The 13483-nt window shown below is 46.1% G+C and overlaps 1 protein-coding gene and 1 pseudogene across 1 annotated transcript in view; one reads left to right on the top strand and one right to left on the bottom strand.

Moving 5' to 3' along the window:
* The window catches only part of LOC139264067 (collagen alpha-6(VI) chain-like), a 170911-nt gene that overhangs the window by 18582 nt on the left and 138846 nt on the right, over window positions 1-13483 (top strand). The window contains exon 4 of the mRNA XM_070880165.1: window positions 12707-13267. Within this exon, the coding sequence (XP_070736266.1) occupies window positions 12707-13267 (561 nt within the window). The remainder of the gene's footprint in view (window positions 1-12706; window positions 13268-13483) is intronic.
* Window positions 8597-8835, bottom strand: LOC139264866 (U2 spliceosomal RNA; annotated as a pseudogene).

The raw sequence follows: 13483 nt of genomic DNA, 5'->3' as shown, positions 1-13483 counted from the left end.
ATCCGATCATTTTATAGCAATCTGAAGGTATGCAAAAGTTTGCGTTTGGATTGATTCTGTTCGCACAGGTGATGTAGTTAAAATAGTCTGCAAAGAAAGAACTTGCATTTATATAGCACCATTCATGTCCTTTTGCCATCACAACCAATTAAATACTTTTGAAGTGCATTTCAGGAGGAGATCTGGAAGGCTGAGGCCAAACATGTGCCCTTAAAGCAAAAGGCTGGGAAAAATAATTCTAGAGCCCCGTGGATGTCCAGGAACTTACATGGGAGGATTAAGAAAAAAAGGGACACTTATGTCATATATCAACGGCTAAATACTATAGAATCTTTAGAGGAATATAGAAAGTTAAGAGGTAAAATTAAAAAGGATATTGGGAATGCTCAGAGAGAGCACGAGAAATTTTGGCCAGTAAAATTAAGGAAAACCCTAAAATGTTCCATCAATGTATTACGAGTAAGAGGGGAACTAAAGAAAGAGTAGGGCCTATTAGAGACCATGAGGATAATCTTTGTGAGGCGGTGGAAGATGTTGGGAGGGTTCTTAACGAATACTTTGCATCTGTTTGCACAAAGGAAAGGGGAATGAAGATACTGCTATCGAGGAGGAGTGTGATATTCTGGATGAAATAAATAGAGTGAGAAAGGAAGTATTAAGAGGTTTAGCAGCTTTGAAAGTAGATAAGTCCCCAGGTCCGGATGAAGTGCATCCCAGGCTGTTGAGCGAAGTAAAAGAGGAAATAGCAGAGGCCTTGACCATCATTTTCCAGTCCTCTTTGGATCTGGGCATGGTGCCGAAGGATTGGCGGACTGCTAATGTAGTACCCTTGTTGAAGAAGGGAGAAAGGGGTAGGCCAAGTGATTACAGGCCTGTCAGCCTAATCTCAGTGGTGGGAAAATTATTGGAAAAAGTCCTGAAAGACAGGATAAATATGCATTTGGAAAGACAAGGATTAATTAGGGACAGTCAGCACGGATTTGTTAAGGGAAGATCGTGTCTGACGAACCTGATTGAATATTTTGAGGAGGTAACCAAGAGGGTCGATGAGGGTAGTGCGCATGATGTAGTATATATGGACTTTAACAAAGCTTTTGATAAGGTCCCACATGATAGACTGGTCATAAAGGTTAAAGCTCATGGAATACAGGGCAAAGTGTCAAGTTGGATCCAAAATTGGTTTGTAGGTAGGAAGCAAAGTGTAATAATTGATGGATGTTTTTGTGACTGGAAGGATGTTTCCAGTGGGGTTCTGCATAGCTCAGTACTGGGACCCTTGCTTTTTGTGGTATATATCAACAATTTAGATTTGAATATAGAGAATATGATTAAGAAGTTTGCAGATGACACTAAAATTGGCTGTGTGGTTGATAATGAAGAGGAAAGTCATGGGCTGCAGGAGGATATCAATCTATTGGTCAGGTGGGCAGAGCAGTGGCAAATGGAATTTAATTCAGAGAAGTGTGAGGTGATGCACTTTGGGAGGGCTAATAAGGAAAGGGTATACACATTAAGCGGTAGGCCACTTAATAGTGTAGATGAACAAAGGGACCTTGGAATGCTTGTCCAAAGATCCCTGAAAGTAGCAGGCCAGGTGGATAAGGTTAAGAAGGCATACGGAAGGCTTGCCTTTATTGGCCGAGGCATAGAATGTAAGAGCAGGGAGGTTATGCTTAAATTGTATAATACTTTGGTTAGGCCACAACTGGAGTATTGCGTGCAGTTCTGGTCGCCGTATTATATACTTTGGTTAGGCCACAACTAGAGTATTGCATGCAGTTCTGGTCACCCTATTATAGGAAGGACTTATTTGCACTAGAGAGGGTGCAGAGGAGATTTACTAGGATGCTGCCTGGAATGGAAAATCTTAGTTATGAGGACAGATTGGATAGGCTGGGTTTGTTCTCATTGGAACAGAGGAGGTTGAGAGGAGACCTCATTGAGGTGTACAAAATATTGAGGGGCCTGGACATAGTGGATAGTAAGGGTCTATTTCCATTGGTGGAGGGGTCTATTACGAGGGGGCATAGTTTTAAGGTGGGTGGTGGAAAGTTTAGAGGGGATTTGAGGGGTTGCTTCTTGACGCAGAGGGTTGTGGGGATCTGGAACTCGCTGCCTGGAAGAGTGGTGGATGCAGAAACCCTCACTACTTTTAAGAGATGGTTGGATGAGCACTTAAAGTGCATTAACCTGCAGGGTTACGGACCTAGAGCTAGTAATTGGGATTAGTAATTGGAGTTGATAATTGGAATGACTTTTTGTTGGATGGAGCAGATATAATAGTAAGCACTGCAGGGAATAGAATAAGGCCAGGGTGATCTCCTGGACTAGTATCGATCACCTAGATGGGTCAGAGAGAAATTTTCCCATATTTTTTTCTCCCTAAATTGGCCTGGGTTTTAACTGGTTTTTGCCTCTCCCAAGAGATCACATGGCTCCGGTTGGGGTGGAGTGTAGAATGTTTTAGTATAAGGGGTGTCACAGTTGTGGTGAGGCGGATTGGTTGGGCTGGGTGCTCTTTGCCTTTCCGTGATTGTTTATAGGTTTATATGTAACCTTTAGGGCTGCTGATCAAGGGTCGTGCGGCTCTTTGTCAGACGGCGTGGACACGATGGGCCGGAATGGCCTCCTTCTGCGCTGTAAATTTCTATCTTTCTATCACTGTTGTTTTGCAGGCGAGCACAATCTGCACACAGCAAGGGCCCATAAACAGCAAAGAGATGGATGACAAGTTAACCTGTTTTAATGGTTTTGCATGAGGGATAAATATTGACTAGGGCATTAGGAGCACTCCCCTGCACTTTGAGAAAGTGCAGCGAGATTTCTTCGGGCCAAAATTGTCTCTTTCTATAAGGCCCATGGCCGCCACTTTTAGGCGGTGCAGACTGGCCGCCAAGTCCCCGCGGAGGGGCCGTCCTTTACAAGTTTTGAAGCGGTGTCGGGGACTGCTCCGCCTGTTTTTCTGCCGTGGCGTGCACGCGCCGACCCCTTACCGACCACTGGCGACCCCCGTCCTGAAATTGCCCGTGGAAAATTGCCCCTTTTGAATATTGCCCTGCGGGAGCAGTGCAGCCAACTTTTGCTGTCGGAACCCTTTCTGTGGCTTGGCGGCATGGCCGTCCTTAAAGGGGAGGTGGCCCTGCCGGTGACTCCATCTTATTTTTTTTGTTGGCCAACTGCCACGTCGGGCCGACAATTATGCCCGCGTATTCGACCGAGCCGCCAATAGGCAGCCTGGCACGCCCTCTAGGGGAGGGACGTTGTGACGCGCCAGTGCGATGATGTCATCGGCGCAGCTTCAATCGTCGGCTACTCCAACCCGGCCCCATTTCTGCCCTGCTAGTGGCAGCTACTCTGATGTGACCTCGCTTCCGCCCCGATGATGAGGTCACTTCCGTCCTGCTTCAAAAAAAAGCACGGGGTGTTGAATTTGTCCCAATTGGCCGCCCCATGCATTTTGGCTGATGGAACTCATTGAAAATGGTAGGTGCAACTCATTTTGGGCGGTGGGCAATTTCGGCCCCCTTATGTTTGCCTGAGTCGGCAGAGTTAACTTTGCATCTGAAAGACGGCACCTCTGACAATGCAGCACTCACTCAGTACTTCACTGAAGATCTCGAGAAACAGTGTTGATGTCGTTTGTCTTGGGTTTCTCACAGATCTTCTTACGTGTGCTCAGTAGAACCACCCGCAGAAATTCACTCTTGTGTATTGAGCACCTGGAGCACCATCTCAGCCTCCTTCTGAAGTCCCCACCATCACAGAAGCCAGTCTTCAGAAAATTCGATTCACTCCATGTGATATCAAGAAATGGCTAGTGCACTGGATACTGTTGTGTATACAATAACTCAATAGACAGAATACTGTAAACTCCGAACCTGGTACAAACCTGGGTCTACTTTATTAGGGCCCAAAGTGATTACATTACAAGATGGCTGGCCTTTTGTAACTGGGCTGCACACACGTGCGCACAGCCCAGTGACCTCCGACAATGGCGCCACCTGGTGACTAGTAAAACCAAACATACATACATGACAATAACCCCCTTTAAGATATTAGTAACAGTCTTTTTACAAATTGAGATGGTCCCGGGCTTTCCACTCCCAAGTTGAACGTCTCAGTTCAATTCCAGCCGTGGGCGAGCGTTCTGAGTCTATTATGACTGGGGGCTGGGGAGCCGATCTGATGGGAGTGGCAATGACCACGTCAGGGATTGAAAGTCCAGATTCATTGACCACATCAGTGATTGAAAGTCCAGATTCATTGATGACAGCGGAGTCCTCTGATGACTGAAAGTAGGTTGGTTGATCACTGATTGTGTCTTCCTCAGACTGTTCTGGTTCATCCGTGTGCTGCAGCTTTATCTGATCGACATGTTTCCTGCATTTCTGCCCATTCTTGAGCTTAACGATAAACACTCTGTTACCCTTCTTGGCCGTAACTGTACTGACGATCCATTTGCGACCTTGGTCATAATTCAGTACATACACAGGATCATTGATAGAAATGCCGCGTGACACAGTAGCGTGATCATGATAGCCTTCCTGACTTTGACATCTGTATTCAACACAATTATTCAAGTCAGGGTGGACAAGAGAGAGCCTGGTCTTGAGACCTCTCTTCATCAATAGTTCAGCAGGGGAGATCCCGGTAAGAGTACGGAGTCTTGTCCTGTAACTAAGCAATATGCGTGACAAGCGAGTTTGCAGTGAACCTTGAGTTACACGTTTCATACTCTGCTTGATGGTTTGAACCGCACACTCTGCTTGTCCATTGGATGCGGGTTTGAATAGTGCTGACCTCACATGTTTGATACCATTGAGTTTCATGAACTCTTGAAACTCCATACTGGTGAAGCAAGATCCGTTGTCGCTTACAACGATGTCGGGCAGACCATGAGTGGCAAACATGACACAAAGGCTCTCAGTGGTAGCTGTGGATGTACTGGATGACATGATTATACACTCTATCCACTTGGAATATGCATCCACCACAACTAAAAACATCTTTCCCAGGAAGGGACTTGCAAAGTCAATGTGAATTCTGGAGCATGGTTTAGATGGCTATGACCACAGACTCAGCGGCGATTCCGCTGGTGCTTTACTTAGCTATATGCAAGTGTTGCACTGATATACACATGATTCCAGATCAGAGTCAATTCCAGGCCACCATACATGAGACCTGGCAATGAATTTCATCATGACAATACTGGGATGAGTGCTGTGTAGATCATGCACAAATTTCTCTCTGCATAACAACACGATTACCCCACAATATACAATCTGATTGAATGGATGGTTTATCTTTGCGAGGGATTTAAGGTTTGGTCTCCTCACACATTTGCTTGGGTATGGCAGACCAATCACCACTAAGGACACAACGTTTCACAACCGATAATATCGGGCGCTAGCTGATCCAGGTCTTAACTTGTTGGGCCGTGACAGGGAGTCCTTCACTTTCAAAAGCATCCATGACAAACAATAGGTCTGCTGGTTGTGGCGTTTCCACCTCCGGTGTGGGCAATGGCAGATGGCTCAATGCATCGGCACAATTCTCAGTGCCAGGTCTATGGCGAATGACATAATCATAGCCAGATAATGTCAGCGCCCACCTCTGGATGCAGGACGATGCAATAATATTGATCCCTTTGTTTTCTGAAAACAATGAGTAGCTTGTGATCTGTTTCTAGTTCAAATCGAAGACCAAACAGGTACTGAGGCATCTTTTTTAACCCCATGCACACAGGCTAGTGCTTCTTTCTCTACCATGCTGTCGGCTCTTTCCGCCTTTGACAAAGTTTTTGAAGCATATGTAACAGGTTGCAATTTGCCCGACTCATTAGCTTGTTGGAGCACGCAACCAACTCCATATGAGAAAGCATCACAGGCTAATACTAGCTGCATACACGGATCATAATGTACCAGCAGCTTGTTAGAGCAAAGCAAATTAGTAGCTTTCTCAAAAGCTCTGTCTTGAGATGCACCCTAAACCCAGTTGATGCCTTTTCTTAGCAGCATGTGCAGTGGCTCTAATAAGGTGCTCAATCTAGGTAAGAAATTACTGAAGTAGTTGAGTAGACCAAGGAACGAACGCAGCTCCGTCACATTCTGAGGCTTGGTTGCATTTTTGATAGCCTTGGTTTTCGAGTCCATAGGCCTGATACCATCAGCAGCAATTTTCCCCCTCAGGAATTCAACTTCAGGGGCCATGAAGACGCACTTCGAGCATTTCAGTCTGAGTCCCACTTTGTCCAGACGATGTAGAACCTCTTCCAGATTGTTCAGATGTTCAGCGGCGTCACGGCCTGTATCCAGTATGTCATCTTGGAACACGACGGTTCTGGGGACGGATTTCAGTAGACTCTCCATGTTCCTCTGAAATATGGCTGCAGCCGAGCGAATTCCAAAAGGACACCTGTTTTAGATAAACAGTCCTTTATGAGTGTTGATGCACGTAAGTTTCTTCGACGTGTCAACCAACTCCTGTGTCATGTAGGCCGACGTCAGATCCAGTTTTGTGAACGACTTCCCCCAGCTCGCGTTGTAAACAGGTCATCAGCCTTCGGTAATGGGTATTGATCCTGTTTCGCAACTCGGTTGATCGTAACCTTGTAGTCTCCACAAATCCTGACAGTGCCATCACTTTTCAACACGGGAACAATGGGGCTGGCCCATTTGCTAAATTCGACCGATGATATGATCCCTTCACGCTGGAGTCTGTCCAGGTCAATTTCAACCTTTTCCCTCATCATGTACGGAACTGCCCAAGCTTTATGATGGATGGGTCTTGCATCTGAGTCCACGTGGATCTGCACCTTGGCTCCCGTGAAATTGCCGATGCCTGGTTCAAACAGCAAGGGGAACTTGCTCAGCACTTGAGCACACGGAGTATCCTCCTCAGACGACAACGCTTTGATCTCATTCCAGTTCCATTTGATTTTTTCGAACCAGTTGCTGCCAAACAGCTTTGGATCATTGCCTGGAACAATCAATAACGGTAAATCGTGAACCGCACCACCATACGACACCTTGATTACTGCACTGCCAATCATCGTTATGAGTTCTTTAGGGTACATATGCAACTTGGCATTGACTGGACTCAGCTTAGGCCTCACAGCCTTAGTATCCCACAGCCTGTCGAATGTCCTCTGGCTCATTATTGATTGACTCGTACACGTGTCCAATTCCATCGATACCGGCACACCATTAAGTTTTACATTAATCATTATTGGTTGGCTCTATGTTAGGAATGAATACAGTCCATACACTTCCTCCTCTGGTATCTCGGATTGCATATCTGGATCCGTGCTAGACTAGTCATCATCCTCCATGTGGTGTGTCGCAGCACGCTTGCTCAGTTGCGGACACATGCACTGGAGATGCCCCACTCTCGAACAGCCTTTACAAATATACTGTTTAAACCGACACTGATGATGCCGATGATTCCCCACAACGCCAACATGGTGATATCGGATTCATTCCTGTTGGCGGACTTTGAGCAGCCACGGGTTTTGCATATGCAGTCGGGTAGGCCCTGCTATATGCAACTCTTTCAAACAACGATACTATCTTGTTTACAGTACTTGCCGAGTTATGACTTTTCAATGATATCTGCTTTAAGCTTTTGACTGTCGTCATGCATGATTGGGCAATCTTGATGGCCTTGCTCAAATCCAGCATCTCTGCCGCCAGTAGATTATGCAGTATCACCTCGTGCAGCATGTCTGCCAACGCAGTTTCGAACTTACACGGTCCAGCTAGACGTCTTAGGTCGGCAACGAATTCCGATACGTCCCGGTCCTCAGAATGAACGTGCATATAGAATCGATATCTTAAGATGATGATACCTTCATCTGAGATGGTCACGTACCAATGTTTCATAGTCCTTGCCCATTGGACATAAAGGCGAGAGGAGATTTTTTATGAGTCCATAGATTTTCGGACTGCATACTGTGAGGAGTAGCGCCCGGCGCCGAACTGCGTCTGCCTCTTTCTCCATTTTGTTGGCCACGAAGTACTGGTTCAAGGGGACTACAAAGTTTGCCCAATCTTCTCCCTCCATGAATCGCTCCAGAATTCCAATTGTGCTCATTTTTGCATGCGAAGGTTCTTGTTACCTCGTCGCCAAATGTCGTGTATACAATAATTCAATAGACTGAATCCTGTAAACTCCGAACAGGTACAAAGCAGGCTGTACTTTATTAGGGCCCAAAGTGATTACATTACAAGATGGCTGGCCTTTTATACCTGGGCCGCACACACGTGCGCACAGCCTAATGACCTCCGACATTGGCGCCACCTGGTGGCTAGTAAACCCTAGCATACTTACATGACAGATACAGCAAAGGCTATGGGCCCCGACAACATCCCGGTTGTAGTGCTAAAAACTTGTGCTCCAGAACTAGCCGCACCTCTAGCCAAGTTGTTCCAGTACAGCTACAAGACTGGTATCTACCTGCCACTATAGAATTTATTTTTTTTTTTTTTGAAATTCGTAGCCAATCGTTCCAATTCTTTGTCAAATCACAAACGCCAGAGGTCACCTTGGGCCCATTCAAGGATCACTCTGCGCCAATGCTCTTAGACAAAAGGCCGAGAGCCACTGCACCGTTCCTGGAAGTACTGCAATACCAGGTTCGTGCCATGGAGGTGGATGGGTCAGGTCCCCCACACACCTCCGTGGAGGTGGATGGGTCAAGCCACCCCACCCACCTCCTGTTTCCAAAAAAGCAAGCATATACCTTCCTGATCCAGGGAGAACCACCCGGAGGTCATGGTGGCTACTCCCCTGTCAGGTCAGTTACGCATGATCTTAGCCAAAAGGCCGAGAAGCGATAGAAAATGCCCAGGTATGTCATATCCACAAAAAGCAGGATAAATCCAATTTGGCCAATTACTGTCCCATCAGTCTACTGTCAGTCATCAGCACAGTGATTGCGACAGTGCTATCAAGCGGCACTGATTCACCAGTAACTTGCTCAGCGATGCTCAGTTTGGGTTACACCAGGACCGCTTGGCTGCAGACCTCATTACAGCCTTGGTCCAAACATGGACAAATGAGCTGAATTCTAGAAGTGAGGTGAGAGTGACTGCCCTTGACATCGAGGCAGCATTTAAACGAGTGTGACATCAAGGAGACCTAGTAAAATTGAAGTCAATGGGAATCGGGGCAACTTTCCACTGGCTGGAGTCATACCTAGCCCAAAGGGAGATGGTTGTGGTTGTTGGAGGCCAATCATCTCGGCCCAGAACATCACTGCCAAAGTTCCCGTTAAGCTGCATGACCACATGGATGCACAGTAGCCTAGAGGTCCAGCGCAGGCTGCTCGCTCACCGGCTTTTAAATGGAAAAACCACGCAGGCATGGAACTTTGAATGGGCCACACAGCCGATTAAAGGGGCCATGCACCCAAAATAAAATTAGAGGGGCCATTGATCGCTGCAGGAGTTTCTCAGGGCAGTGTCCAAAGCCCACTGATTTTCAGCTGCTTCATCAATGACCTTCCCTCCATCATAAGGTTAGAAGTGAGGGTGTTCACTGATGACTGCACAGAGTTCAGTGCCATTCGCAACTCCTCAGATAATGGAGCAGTCCATGCCCGCATGCAGCAACACCTGGACAACATTCAAGCTTGGGCTGATAAGTGGCAAGTAATATTCGCGCGGTGCCAGGCAATGACTACCTCCAACAAGCGAAAGTCTGACCACTTCCCCCTGACATTCAACAGCATTACCATCATCAAATTCCCCTTCATCAACATCCTTTGGGTCACCATTGACTAGAACCTCAACTGGACCAGCCACATAAACATTGTGACTGCAAGAGTAAGTCAGAGGCGGGGTATTCTGCAGCTAGTGTCTCACCTCATGACCAATGTTACCCTGTAAGCTGCGCTTTGTTCTACGTGCCTGTTTATTTTAATGCGTGGCCCATTTAAATTTCTGCGCATGCACGATATTTACAATGTAAAAGCCGGTAAGCAGCCCATGCGGGACCTTTCAGATTAATGTGTGGCTACACGTGCACCTTAGCAGGAACATTGCTGCAGCCTCCCTATAACCTTTCCACCATCTACAAAGCACAAGTCAGGAGTGTAATGAAATACTCTCCACTTGCCTGGATGAGTGCAGCTCCAACAACACTTAAGAAGCCTGACACTATCCAGGCAAAGCAACTCACTTGATTGGCACCCCATCCACCACCTTAAATATTCACTCCCTCCACCACCAGGGCACCGTGTCTGCAGTATATATCATCTACAAGATGTACTGCAGCAATTTGTCAAGGCTTCTTCGACAGCACCTCCCAAACCCACGACCTCTACCACCCAGAAGGTCAAGAGCAGCAGGTGCATGGGAACACCACCACCTTCAAGTTCCCCTCCAAGTCACACACCATCCTGACTTGGAAATATATTGCCATTCCTTCACTGTTTGGTGAATAAACTCCTGGAACTCCCTCCCTAACAGCACCGTGGGAGTAACTTCACCACACGGACTGCAGCGGCTCAAGAAGGTGACTCACCACCACCTTCTCAAGGGCAACGCGCAATAAATGCAGGCCTTGCATATGGCAGCGTTAACATGAAGTGGACGCTGCATCATGGGTAAATCTGCAATCCTTGAAAATCTTCGTGCTAGCTCCGCCTGATTCTCTCTGGCATGAGGGAATGAAATTAAATGATCTCTCTTTGCATAGAGAGTCTCTGAGACCTCCCTGATGCAGCAGTGCACACCAAACTGCAAGATGTTTGAAATATTTCCAGCAGCAACCTCGAAGGAGCCAGGCGCATAAAAGGTCATAGCCACAGTCACGTTCACAGCTACTGACAATGCGGTCCTTGTCCTGCTCTGAGATTAGAATTGTGGTTGCAGCAGTTGGCAGATTTCAGTGACGACCTCCTTAGTGAAGTGCAGACATCTCAAACATTGGCCGTTGTTGAAATTCAGCTCGGAGAATTGGTCCCTGAACACCCTGGGCGATATGTCCTCCTGCTGAGAGCATTTCTCCCCCCTCCTCTTCTAGCAGCTTGTCCTGCTCCACGTGAACTCTGCTCATTCTCCCAATCATGCTCAATGCCAAGAGAAAGGTTTACAAGTAACTTGATTGTGCAGAAGCCTTGAATCCATCAAAAAAGTGCTTCAGCACCTGCCACAAGTGCCCCTGTAAATGTTTGAAACTTTAACCAACTCTAAAAAAAGCACCCAAATCATGTTGAATTGCAGCAACAGCCGGAAGAAATAAACCAGCAACTATCCTGCAAGTAGTTGATGGTTGCTTTAAACAGCACTGGTGAGGGGGTCCTTTATGCCGGTGAACACATGTTCGGCTGTGCGAGGACGGAGCGTGGAGTTCCAAAATGGCAGCGCTGACGTCAACTCAGTGTTGCACACTGATTGACATCATGTTCTATCTGCTCTGCAAGCTGCTGGTGGACATTAGGTGCATATGCACTAACCCCATTACCAATTTGGCGTCCGGCTCACTTGGCATCAGAAGTGTACGCAGCGCCGTGGACACCATTTTTGGCGCTTAAGTTGCCTCGTAGCGCCCAAAAAGAAGGGTGCTACCGAGCCCAGTTTTTCCCCCTCTGTGTCTGCAGACTATTCAATGGCACAGTGGATCACAACCAGTTTAACTGCTCTTGTCTTCTCCTGATGTTCACACATATGCAATTCCAACCAAGTGTTCCTGGAATGGGTGCCTACATGGCTTCCTTTCCCCTCCCTAATTGAGAGCGTTACACCAATGTTATCATTTAATTCTGCTGCCCGAGGTAAGATCGATAAGTTCAGCACAGATTGGGAATCGAACATGGGACCTTCCAAATTTAGCAATTGATTTTCAAGTTGAAATCATCAGCAGCACCGTCCAATGCGCCTTATTTGGGAAGAATTATGGGCTGGACATTCGGCGATTTTGCGACCAGGTTTTTGGTATTTCACCTTTTTTGGCGAAAACACGATCAGCGGAAATTTCGGTGACGTTTTGTGGCGCCGGTTTTCAAATAGCGCTGGAGAGAGAACCGCTGCCATGCAAGACTCAAAATATCGCTTTTGCCAAAAATTTGGCTCTGTGTGCACTCATATTTTGCGTGAATAAGACCGACAGGGTAAAAGCTGCGTTGCAGCCCTTTGGAGCAGCGGTAATTATGAAGACCTGCAAAAAAGTAAGTTAAAGTTTTCATTTTTTAATTCATTTGCAGCGATTCACTTGATAAGTGTCTTGCAAATGTTTTGTGAATTTTTTATTTCCCATTTATTTTTAGGTGTTTTTCAGCCCTCCCTAGGCCCAACTCGCAGCGGTATCTGCCTCAGACTAAAGTTGCCAAAATTTGTGGTTTGCGCCGCGAATCCTTGTGCAACGCCAATTTTTACCTTCAATTTACGGCCTCATAGTGATAGCGATACAATAATGGTAATTTTGGCGAAAAAATACCGTTATCGCTGAGAACCGAATTTCTAGCCCTATGAATTTTTGCTGTGTAGTGTAATATATTTTAATTATAATTAATTTGTAAATGAATTTGGAAAATATATAATTGTATTAGATTTACAAAAAGATAATAATTTTACACTTGGAGGTAAAAACAATTATAAAGCTTGAAAGGAGCAGCTAGAATATAATACACAGATAAGCATCAAAGCTCTGTTGTGTCTTCCTGCTGTTCTTCAGTAACTGAAGCAATGCCCCTTTCTCTTTTCAGGCTGTGTTGAAACAGATGAAGCCGATATATTTTTCCTTGTTGATGGATCAGGCAGTATACAACCTGAGAACTTCAAGGACATAAAAAGATTCCTGCTAGAAGTAGTGAGGGTATTCAGTATTAGTGCAGACCAGGTTCGTGTTGGGGTTGTCCAGTATGCATCTAATCCACAAACTGCATTTGAACCCACTCAATATACCCGCAAAACTGAATTGGAGGGAGCGATTAAACGAATCGCTCAGCTTGGAGGAGGCACTGAAACAGGCCGTGCATTAAGCTACATGAAGAATTTCATCAGTGAAGCAGAGATAAGCCGTGGACACAGGGTGCGGCGTTTCCTGATCACCATCACAGATGGACAGTCACAGGATAATGTAACAAGTCCTGCTGCAGAACTAAGGCAGGAGGGGGTAATTCTCTATGCTGTTGGTGTGGGAGATGCATCGAAAAATGATCTTCAGCTCATTGCAGGTGCTGATGAAAGAATCTTTTACACGCACAATTTTGATGCTTTGACAGATATGAAAAGTGGCATTGTACGGGATATCTGTTCAAAGGAAGGTAAGAAATAAAATTCACTCTAATCAGTGTGTTCTTCCAAAACAAAAGCTAATGCCAAGCATGACTTTCTCATTAATATTGTGAAGACTGGTAGTAATGATTCTTACTGGGTCACTTCTCACTATGATGGTAATGAGTTAGCAATAGAATATTTCTCACGATAGAAATCATAGAAATTTACAGCTCGGAAGAAGGCCATTTTGGCCCATTGTGTCC

Source organism: Pristiophorus japonicus, chromosome 5, assembly GCF_044704955.1.
Source record: "Pristiophorus japonicus isolate sPriJap1 chromosome 5, sPriJap1.hap1, whole genome shotgun sequence".
In the NCBI taxonomy this organism is placed as follows: domain Eukaryota; kingdom Metazoa; phylum Chordata; class Chondrichthyes; family Pristiophoridae; genus Pristiophorus; species Pristiophorus japonicus.
This window is presented reverse-complemented; position numbering and strand designations above follow the sequence as displayed.